Consider the following 11,767-nt stretch of genomic DNA (forward strand, 5'->3'; position numbering starts at 1 on the left):
TCTGCTGAGTGAGCGGCTGCTTCTGATGAATGTGGCGGCAGACAGAGAGGAGCTGTGGAGGGATGAGAAGCTCCGGCTGCTGCAGAGGCGGAGGGCAGGTCTGGATCGGTGGGATGCTTGACCAGCAGCCGGATGGCCGCCGCCGCCGCCGCCGCCGCCGCCGCCGCCGCCGCCGCCGCCTCCTTTCAAACTGCCACCAACTTTAGTGGCCGCTGCTTTCAAGTCACCGCCCCTGTTTCCGAGGCTGCTGCTCCTCCTAACACCAACACTGGGTTTAGTTGTTTCACTGCCAGCTTGTTTATTTCCACACACGGGTATTGATGATATCCCTCCCTCCTGTAACAGAAGGAGAAGAAGGGGTTGTGGAAGATTAATCAGAATTATTTGGGGAGTATGTGACAAAAATCCACAACTGTATGTTTTTTGATGTAATAATTGTCACAGTCAAATGTAAAACATCACACATGACACAGTAAACTCACAACACCCGTACATGGACTCTTTGACACATGCATGCCAGTTGCCACTGGAGAGAGCCTTTTAATCCTGACAAAAGCTCTTAATTTGCTTAAGTGCCATCTGACCAACAGTGTGATCATGAACATACACACTTCAAGTTCAATCACACTTAAGCGCTGGAGAGCCATCAGATACTGGCGGTCTATTCCAGTCTCGGTTGATGCAACCTCACCGACTGCAGAAGCAATGAATCTGCGGCCAGAGCCCACGACAGAGAAATCAATTAGAGGAGGCCTGAAGAGTCCTGACTTAGCAGTAGCTGCTCTCACTTGATCTTTGGTCATTAATGGACACATAAATAAAATGAAGTGCTCACAGAGAAGTGTATCATCTCTGAGGAAACTGTGTTCCCCGGAGGTAAACAGCACAGATCAGCAGATCAGCAGGTAACGGATTTTATTATGGGTAGTTGGTATTAAGCCGTAGGGAAATTGGGGGGGGGGGGGGGGGGGGGGGGGGGTGGTGAATGTGTGAGCTTTGAAGCAAACCAAATGAAAGATAATTATCATTTTCCTCTCTAAAAATAATGGAATTACAGATTGAACATTCTGCATATTTAAACCAAACCATGAAAAATGTTCAGTTACATTGATGGTGTCTGAGTTTGATGAGAATGTTTCAGAGTTTTGTTTTTCCGAACATGTATGCTTGGAAGAACCAGATACTGAACAGTCTCAAAGTTTTAACAAAACGGATGAGTTGGAAGTCACAGACTGGATCCTTTAAACTGTTAATAAGTCTTCTATATTGTTAATGTGCAATATTTGGCACTTTATGTGAGTTTGTTATATTGTTTAAACTGTTGCTGTCAAGCAATTAAAGAAAAAGACATTTCAAAGAGTTGGGTTGTGAGTAATAATCTATGTGATAAACATCACTCAGTGGATTTTTAAAGGACTTATATTTTGAATTTTGAGGAAAGCACTCACCTTTCCTGATTTCTTCTGTGCAGGTTTGTTGATCTTGATATTTGCTGGAAGGTCATTCCACCTGTTGTAGATGAGATTAAAGCGGCTACGCATGAATCATCCATAGACAGATAGATAAATAGATCGATAGGTTTGACTTACCTTGGTGCCTTGGACATCATTTTTAGCAGTAAGATGAGAATTAAACTATCTACACAACTGAATTTGTCTGTCTGATCATGCCATCAATCGGCACAAAGGCGAGTGAACAAATCACGAAGAGGTCTCTGCACCTGTGACCAAAGAGCCACACTTACATAATCCCACACAGTGTGATCAGACTCCATTAGAGTTTTCTTGGATTAGGCAAAACAGCTTAACAGGATTACAACACTGTAATTTCAGTGAACTTGATGTACCAGGCTTTAATTTCAATATTCTCATGATTATCTGACATGATAGCGTCAAAAATGATCTTACTTCTGCATAAATTGCCACAGAATACTTCACATTACTCACTAATATCCCAGGATGCAGTCTGCTGACTGTATTACTTCTGCTCAGGACACGACGTGATACAACTGCCATGGTGAGACTGTGAGCTCCGACCTGACCTGAACTACTGAAAACTATTTCTCAGACACAACAACAACAAATCTGAATGAAAAAAGTGTTTGTTCTGCTATAGAAGATGATCTCTTGTGGTTACCCCCTTAAAAAACTCAAAATGTTCTTTAAACTTCACATCAAATGCAATTTAAAAAAAATACACAAATAAAGTAGTCATTACTGTCGATCCTGTCTCCACAAAATGATGTCCTAAGGTGCCTTCCTGTGTAGGATTTGCATGTTCCGCCTGTTTACATGTGGGCTGTCTCCAGATTACTTCCCATAATTAGGACGCAACTTCCCTTCATCCATTATGTTCATATGATGTTTATCATTTTGAATGTAAGAAGCTTCACTAATCTGCACATAAATGCAAATCATTCAAAAAAGTGCATCTTATCATGTTGACTTGTGACTCTGGGAGTGAGGGGATTCTGCAAGACTTTCCCAAAAGAATTTTTGAGACGAAAACCTGATTTAAAAAAACAACAACATTGAACACTAGAAATATATATTGAGATATGTGCCTTGTTTCAAGTATAACTGAAATTCTTTAATGTCATAAGATGTGGCTCAAAGGAGAGAGAGAGAGAGAGAGAGAGAGAGAGAGAGAGAGAGAGAGAGAGAGAGAGAGAGAGAGAGAGAGAGAGATTGATTGACTGACTGAAATGTTTTTCCAGAATTGCTAATAGAGCTATGCTTTCATTTCCTATGGCTCTCAGCAGTCAGTGATATAAATATTCTAAATATAGCAGGCAAAACCACAACAGCCTAAAAGTTAAGCAGACGCGCATTTCTTTTGTTTTTTCAAATAGCCTATTATGATGACCTTTCCCCCCAAAAAAGAAAACTTAAAAAAAACATTTACTCAAACCCACAATGTTTAAAATAAACAGTTTGTAAGGTACAAAGGGTGATTCAATCAGTCTGATTGTCACAATGTGACCAGCAGCTGAGTGCTTTGGCTTCGCGTGTTTTGTGTTTCCTCCTCGCGCTGAGAACCCGGCCGCTGATTGGCTTGCTCGTCACGTGACCTCACAGCTGATGGAGTGTTTTCATGTAGCCATTTCTGGTTAGCCTCGCTGCACACAAGTAGCAAAAGCCATCGTCTTCAGTCCAGAGAACCGCACCATGGCTCAGGCAGCGCAGGCAAACCCTCTGGACGCGAGCAGCTCTCAGATTCACGTGGAGCACGACAAGAAGCGGCGCCAGTTTGTCATCCGGCTAAACGGTGAGTTCAATGGGGGGGGGTGCTAGTGAGCTAGGTGGCTAACGTTAGCACAATGGTTGGTGGAGCTCTTTGACATCGTCGATGTTTTCTCTCCGTCTGCACATTAAAACACGAATACGCCACTCGGTCCATACAGCAGCATCATCAAATGTTTATTCTAGTTGTATTTCTTGTCTGTGGAGAGATCAGGACAGTGCATTATTTAAGCTTCTGACTTCCTGAACTTCACTAGCTCAGTCTTTTTCAGGACGAAAACGTTTCCTTTGTTGAATTGGTGAAGGCAAGACCGATAAAAAAAACACGTAGTTGCACAATAAAGACTCACTGATTGTAGCTGAAGTCTTCATGGAGGAACCAACTTCAACCATGCACTGGATTCCTGTAGTTTTCCAGTGCTCTACTGTTTTTAAAACATTCACTTCAAATGGTTTGTAACTTTTATTTAGCTATTTTAATGTCCAGTATTAATCTGATTTATTGCATTCACAAGTGTAAGGTATCATCTGTTAACAAGGAAATGGTGGAAGACATTGTTGTTTGAATGGAGACATTCATGTGCCTCTCTTCACCCAACATCACCTCTTTTCCTCCAGCACTTGTCTGTACTTGACTTGACATGCCATGTTTAACCATGCAGCCGGGTTGCACTGTTTATATTAGTTTACGACTTCAAACTGATCCATAATTATACCTGTGAGTTTTTAGTGTAATCACTCTTACTTAAACTTGTTTAACATGCAGGAGGAAGAAAGTATTCAAAAAGCATTGTATTATTGTAGAGTAAACTCAGCATGCCCCAGTCAGGTGGGGTCAGCGTTCTGCCTATGTTGACAGAGATGGGGTGGGGTGGAGGCAAACCTGACAAGAGTGAGCGCTTTGACTTGTGTCTGCCCTCAGGATCTCATGATCGAGCAGTTCTACTCTATGAGTATGTTGGAAAGAAGACTGTGGACCTGCAGCACACTGAAGTCCCAGATGCCTACAGAGGGAGAGGGATCGCCAAACACCTGGCCAAGGTAAACGCCATGCTTTTATTTCAGTTGAAAGTTGATTTGTGCATCAACTGGTGGCTTAGTTTATGGAAAATCAGACTTGCGTATGAATCTGTTGAAAAGAAAAAGATTGTTTAGATTTTTTTTTCACCACCGTCAGTATGTTTTAGATCCCAGATGTCTCTTGTTAATGCTAAACTACACAGACATTAGTGAATGACTTGTGCTCACATGCATACGACTCTAATGCTCGGCTTGGCCCAGAATAAATGTTTCTCAGCCGTGCCTCCACTGCTTTTTGTTGCTTATGCATGACGAGTGCTCCTGAGACAGTTCAATCATGGCATGTTTCAGCTTTTAATGTTGACCGGAGATTGTGTGAGTAATTTGGATGTGATTTTCTGTGCTATGTGCTGGCAGGCAGCCATGGATTTCGTGGTGGAAGAAGACCTGAAAGCTCACTTGACCTGCTGGTACATTCAAAAATATGTCAAAGAAAATCCTCAGCCGCAGTACTTTGAACATATTTATCAATGACGCCACATGGCCAGGGCAAGGTGAGAAATGGAGAAAAAGGACTCCAAGGAGATTTAAAAACAAAAAAAAAAAAACCAGAACTGTGCAGCAGCATGCTTCAGAGTGATGATGCACAACAAAAGGATCTTCTGGGCATTGTTAAACATGACACTGAGCTGAGTGTATCGAGAGACGACCGATCTCACACTGAAGACGTCGATGGCAGGAGCGTTGGAGCGACCGGTCAGTCACGTCCGCGACATGTGATCACACACTCACAACATGCAAGAGGTGGATAAGCTGGCCATGACGTGTAAAAACAGAGCAACCAAAGGTGAAGCCTGTTACCTCAGATAGAATCTTGCAGGGTGGATGACCAGCGCTGACTTGAAGCATGCAGTGGGAGCAGATTTGGGTCAAATCTTTCACGATGTTGCAAATTTCTGTCTTCTTGTGGGCTCACTCGTGATGAGCTGTGTTACAACATGATAATGTTTGTCTCTGTGTCGGTTCAGCTGATAAGCAATGATGGTTTCACTGAGTCATTATGACTTTTATATCTCAACTTTGTTTTTTTTTTTTTCCATCTCCATTTTTTTTCCCCCAGTTTTAATACTAAAATCCTTGTATTGTGCATGAAAACATAAAGCTAAGCAATAGTTTCTTTAGGTAATTATTACAATTGATTTTAGAAATAATTGAACTTTTTTTTTTTAACATTTATGTCTTCTTTGAGACATCTATTGTCCAGATTTTACTTCATCCACTTCCACTGTGTCCAGCAGATTGATTTATTAGACTAGGATACGTCACCCTGAGGGTGCTCTCCTCACTCGGCCTCAGGGTGATGATGGTTTTCTCCACTGTACATTATCCTCCAGACACTGGTGTGATGATACTTGGGTCTGAGGTCTTTCACTGTGTTGGTCCAACACTTCATTGTGGCTGTGGATAAATGTCTCTGCTCACACCAGCAACAATCGCAGCACTGTTATATTCAGGGCATTCACATTCTTCAGTGTCGCTCCTTTGTTCTTTCACTCAGGAGAATAAGACTGGGTGTCTGAAACATATATTTTTCCTGTCAGTTTGCTCCGTTTCTTTTGCCTTACCCACAAGGCTTATTTACGCAGCTGATGACAAAATGACACGGTTCATCACAGTAGATATTTTGTAAAGCTTCTTTTGGCACTCCAGGAGGTTTTGCTGTTGACAATCTTTAAGCTTAGGGAGAAAAATGCCTCAGGTTACTGAACACATTCGAGCAGAGCAGTGCAGACTCTCTGCTTTAATCACGCTGACATCAATGCAGGAAAATTATGTCTGTTGTAAAAGCTTTCCCTTTTAAGTGGCACACACCTCAACAGGACATTTTAACTGTAGTGTTGTTTCATTTTTGCGTGTATGTTTTTTTTTTTTGTTTCTATTTGTGGGTTTCTTTCACAAGAAACTAATTCTTGGGTGAATTTCTGAGCAGGAGACTGAGAAATGTGTCAAACTGTTCCTGTCCTCGCTACTTTCTGCTCTCAAGATGTTTTTTTGTTCTTCCTTCTGTAATTTCTGAGAAATACACAAATAAACAAATCTCATACACATTTCCATGTTGTAATGTCTTTCTGTCGTAGAAGACTTCACACGCAGGTATTTGTGAAGTGAGAATAGGATTCATATGTTGTCACTGTGTCCTCATCACAACAGTGATTATGAGGTAGTATTTACAGTAATTCATGTTTTCTTGTTATTACGGCTTTCTTACTGCATTATTGGATCACTAACCCATATTTATTAATCCAAGACGTTTTAAAATGCAGTGATCTGAGAATTTTTTCTTACAACATTTATGTAAAGAAAAGCAGACCTTAAAAGCTGCCCATCGGAAACCTTACTTTGGCGCCATCTAGTGGATAAACGTTAAAAGTACATTGACATATTTTTAGGCAGCAGTTCAGTTCAGAAATCGACATCATGAGCCTGAATCAACTGTCATACATTTTGTGGTTGCAGAAAGACACCCTGGAACTTGTGCAGTGTCATTTAACCAGATTCATCCAATATTTTCTCCAAATATCACTGACATTGATCTGGGGTCAAAACAGGGACTACGTTTATAAACCTACACAATTTTAAAATGGTTCCAGTGTATTCATCCACTATTTATGGCACTGGAGTCGATACCAGTTAACTATAGGGGAGGGAAGGGATGATCCTGGACAGGTCACCAGTCCTTCACAGGGTGAACAGGCAGACAGACACCCATACACACTCGATTTAAGGTCAGTAATAAACCTCACCTTTTTGGATTGTACAGGAAATGGGGAGAACATGTAAACTCCACATACTAAAGCACAGCAAGTATTTGAACCCAAATCTTGCTGCTGCAAGGTGAAAAGGTCATGGGTTCAGTTGGTCTATGTGGCCCAACTGCAAGACCGGTTGTGAAATTATGTGGTTTTACCCTGCTTTGAGTGATTTCATTTAAAGAAAAAGAACAAGAAAAAAAAAAAACAACTTAGTTCATCATGTGCCAATGTGCCAAAAAAACAGAATAGAACAAAATATTTCTTGGACAATGAATGAACGATATAAGGAACTCTCTTACATATTAAAAATAATACACATTATGAATTTGGAAGATGAGATAAATGAAATGAGAATGCATTAAAAAGACCTTATCATTATCATAGTCATTTTACTGTTAGTAAATAACTCGTCGGTTTGTTGGAGAAGGATTGTCAGTTATGGGAGTGAAATCACTCAGTCATGCTGTCAGACGTCACTGATCTGTTGTGAGCTGATAGGTGACTGGCGAAAGCCGTGAAACTCGTACAATTGTTGTTTGAGGCGCAGCATTTTGGTTCCAGTTGATCACACATTCCTGAACGGAGCCATTATAGTCGTTACATCAAAGGCGCGTCGGGTTACAGCCACAGCACGCGGACACAGACAGCGCACGCGAGGGCAAAATATGGGTGAGTAGCCGGAAATTTTCTCAAAACCAGACCACATTTCATATTACTGTGTTGTATGTTGAAACGGACTCGAATTCATGAATACATGTGAATAAAATAAAAGTAACTGAAAATTTCCCTTTATATAATTTCCTTTTAATTCCACTCTAATCACTGAATTCAACATTACAGTTAAGAAATACCTTTTTTTTTATTTTCCTAAAATGTCTTCTGGTTCACAGCTGACCTCCCTTTCCCCCCACAACTTTATTTACACAGTGAATGAAAAACAGCACTAGCATGGCATTGCATTTTGGGTAGGGCATGATTCAAAACTGCTATGGGATTCCAACAAAAACACTGCTGGATTGAATTAAAAATGAAATCAAATACACACATCACATTATTTTTTTTTAATTCTAAGTCATTTAAGGTTTATATTTTATTTTGGGTGTCAAGGCTTGGACACTCTGAAGCTGGGTTTTTTGTTTTGTATGTATCGAGTTCATGAAAAATGTGACTAAGAAGCCAACCTTTCCTGCTAAATAAACACAGAAAAAAATCGAATCTTGTGCTGGATCTGTAACTTCTGTTTTGTTCGTTCTGAAAGTGTGAGTAAAGGTACATTCCCAAAAGATCTGACCTCCCAAACTTCTATGTGCCATTACAAAATACGTAAAGGCAGGTACCCTGACTTTGTGGCGCCATGGGAGTTGTAGTCTCTACTTCAGCCAACCCAAGGTCGTCTATTCTATTTCTATACTACATTACCCAGAAAGCTCAGGGCTGTGTTACGTCAACTGCAATCACAGTTGTATCTCCAACATGGCGTCGCTGGGAAGGAGGCGCGGTGTCCCAGTAAGCAGGGAGAGGTCAGTTACTCCACATCTTGGTTATTAGACGTAAATGTTTTAATATGCTGCATCGTTTTGTCGATGTCACCACGCGATAGATCTCAAACATGCATATGGTTTGGGACTTAAAGTTAAGCGCGCACACGAGGACTTGGAATTTTACCCCATGGTTAGCTAGCGTTAGCAAGCTAGCGTGCACGGCTAGCTCTCGTTAGCGGGGAAACAAACCAGCAGCTCATGTGATGTTTTGGAGATTTCGCCGCAGCCGGTTAACAGCGGGAAAAGTTGAATTTTTCCACCGAACGCTGTAGTGACACCACGCGGATCACGCCGCACGGTGTTGGCTCGGCTAACCGTGTTGTCCGTGGTGCTTGTCGACCTGTTCTCAAACTAAAATGGGACTCAACTTGACTGGCTAGTCCTCCAACTTTCTACCATGCGATCGGTCCGCCGATGTACCGCAGGTACATCATGTCCTCAGCTCGCTGATCCAATAACTACTTTATTTCAATTGTTACACGCCCTTTGGTAACTCTACTGCGATAATTTCTGTGTTTGTGGACAATTAACCTTGTCGCCCGATTACTGTACGTTGACTTGCAGGCCTCAGTGGTGACTCTCATCTACACGTTATCTGTCCTCAAACACAACTTCAGGGCGAATTTTCTTTTAAAATCCAAAACATCGTCAAAATTCACTTTAAAACACAAAATTCTCAAAGCTTGAGCCAGACGGTCTCCAGTGACTTCTTTTAAAATGACTTCATATGTCGCCCGTTTACAGGTGATAAATACTATTGTATATTCTCTGAGTTTTACATGGTCGTTTAAAATTATTGCTTGTCTGTGTAACTTATGTTTCTAGTCAATGATAATTAAGCCCGTCAACAAGTCTTTTTGTGCATGTATTCTAGCCTTAGAAATATTTAGATTATGTTCGTCTAATCATTAAATGTCACAGTGGCAGTGGAAAACGCAATCATTAACCCAATGTCCTTCAGGGGTGAAACTTAAACATGCATACTTGTTTGGTAGCATGTCTGCTGGAGCAGACATGTAACGTCAGGAATCTGTCAGCTCCTATACATGATGGCTGTTTGGCGGCTTTGAAATCACAGTATAGAATATATAACCTTGTTGCATATACTGGATGTATCTGATAGACAGGTGCTTTATTTATCCTGAGAGCAATTCAAGTATTTAGCAGCCCACATACAACTAAAGAACAATAAGGCGAAAACCGGCAGGTCGCTAACCGGGTTAGCTCTTTTTAAAAAATCTATAGAATTTACGCAAATTACTTGTAATTTCAAAATCTTTAGAAATAAATAATGTATTAAAAGTTGATACAGAGTTTTTACGCATTTGAAGGCACAGACCAGTCCTAGAAAAGCCCAAAGATCCAAGGACATCAAGGATGTATCATTTTATTTAAATGATAAGGGTTTGGTACATCAGTTTCCAGTCTTGTGGTGTTTTTCTGTTGGAAAAGTGACTTAGCCAGAAAATCTGCCATCGGTTGCTTTTTATGGTAACATGTAAACGTAAGTTGGGTTTGTTCACACCTGACAGGATTAGATCAATTAAAACATAATCCTCCTGTGGGCCTTTCAGTTTAAAAGTGATGTTTGGATTCATTCATGGATTTTATTTGTGCCTTTTGTCTCTTATGTTACAGTTGTCAGTGCACTACTGTTTGCACCTTTTCCACTGTGGTCTGGAGGGAGGGAGCCGCTGGTTCTCCGCTCTCATTCTTACTGTTGCCTGTGTGTCATTTTGTCTTTGCACAGGGGAGTGATGGCAGCGTCCGACTGCTACATTGTGCACGAGATCTACAACGGGGAGAATGCGCAGGACCAGTTTGAGTATGAGCTGGAGCAGGCACTGGAGGCCCAGTATAAATACATTGTTATCGAGCCCACGCGGATCGGAGACGAGACGGCCCGTTGGATTACTGTGGGCAACTGCCTGCACAAGACGGCTGTGTTGTCAGGCGCCGCTTGCCTCCTGACACCGCTTTCACTGCCCGTTGAATACTCGCGCTATGTGGCGCTTCCTGCCGGCGCCCTCAGCGTGGCCTGTGCTGCTCTCTACGGGATTTCATGGCAGTTTGACCCCTGCTGCAAGTACCAGGTGGAATATGACAGCCAAAAACTGTCGCGGCTGCCTCTGCATACACTGACCTCCTCGACACCCGTGGTACTGGTACGCAGGGATGACATCCACAGAAAGAGACTCCATAACACGATAGCATTGGCGGCCCTGGCCTATTGCGCCAAGAAGATCTATGAACTCTATGCCGTATGAGTGCGCTCTGAAGAGAATTTACGAACCAACAGAAAAAAATAAGGAAAAAACAAACAAAAAAACAGAACCTACCCACCCCAGATGGAAGAAAAGTGGAAGTCACGATCAGGCCCAGCAGTTCGCTCCACATGTGGCGGGCGCTTCTATTTTGAACTTTGATCAGAGGGATATAGTTAAAACTAGAAGGAATTTGTTCCCCCCCCCCCCTTTCGTTTCCTTTACTTCTTTGTGACAACGGCACACTTATCTCAGTAGTTGCGCCTCCTCCCCTGCGCTCTCCACCTGCATCATGACACACAAGCTCGTGCACAAGGGTTTGGCAGCAGTTCCTCTGGACTGAGTCGTCTTGGAGTTGAAATGGACAGACATGTTTTGTGTACCAAGCTGACCCCCCCCTCCCCATTCCCTTGTAGTTTTACTGTACCCCTTTCTTCCTGATCAGTACATCACCTTTCATTAAACTTTAGGATATTTCAAACAGACTTTTCTGTATGTTATTTTACTTTGTTGTCATGAAATGATTTCTCAGTGATGTCCAGAGGAGAGCGAGTCGCTCCAGCTTGTGTGAGATTGTGTGTTTACGTAGCCGTTCGGGTGAGAACATGTCCAAGTATCATTTTGAGTGACGATGTCTTTCTAATGGCCTAAGTTGGTGGGGAAAAAAATCCCTCACATCTCAACCATTCTTCCAAGCTTGTGTTTTACATTAAGTCAAGCTGGTACAGGAACTATTGGCCGCTACGGCCGACCCATAAAGATTTGTTTTTGTTTGTTTAGTAAGTTGGTTCAATAGTGTGCCTCCCATAAGTCGTCACCTCACTTATGCTGAGTGGAGAATCAATGAGAGATCGTTGGATGCTCGATGGTGAGATCATCCAGATGTG

At 42.0% G+C, this 11,767-nt stretch overlaps 2 protein-coding genes across 3 annotated transcripts; both read left to right on the top strand.

Moving 5' to 3' along the window:
• The first annotated feature begins 3,091 nt into the window (after positions 1-3,091).
• natd1 (protein NATD1) lies at positions 3,092-5,953 on the top strand. The gene is made up of 3 exons (XM_030089233.1): positions 3,092-3,267; positions 4,165-4,283; positions 4,680-5,953. Exons 1-3 carry the CDS (start codon positions 3,168-3,170, stop codon positions 4,794-4,796), a joined length of 336 nt encoding a protein of 111 aa, XP_029945093.1. The 5' UTR covers positions 3,092-3,167; the 3' UTR covers positions 4,797-5,953.
• Positions 5,954-7,668: 1,715 nt separating this feature from the next.
• On the top strand, positions 7,669-10,907 carry tmem11 (transmembrane protein 11). 2 transcript variants are annotated; one of them, XM_030089232.1, is made up of 2 exons: positions 7,669-7,744; positions 10,367-10,907. In XM_030089232.1, exon 2 carries the CDS (start codon positions 10,374-10,376, stop codon positions 10,881-10,883), a length of 510 nt encoding a protein of 169 aa, XP_029945092.1. In that variant the 5' UTR covers positions 7,669-7,744; positions 10,367-10,373; the 3' UTR covers positions 10,884-10,907. The 2 variants fall into 2 exon arrangements, with proteins under 2 accessions (XP_029945092.1, XP_029945091.1); XM_030089231.1 differs by lacking the exon at positions 7,669-7,744 and adding an exon at positions 8,504-8,595.
• The last annotated feature ends 860 nt before the right edge of the window (positions 10,908-11,767 follow it).

The sequence above is a fragment of the Salarias fasciatus genome, chromosome 4 (assembly GCF_902148845.1).
Source record: "Salarias fasciatus chromosome 4, fSalaFa1.1, whole genome shotgun sequence".
In the NCBI taxonomy this organism is placed as follows: Eukaryota; Metazoa; Chordata; class Actinopteri; order Blenniiformes; family Blenniidae; genus Salarias; species Salarias fasciatus.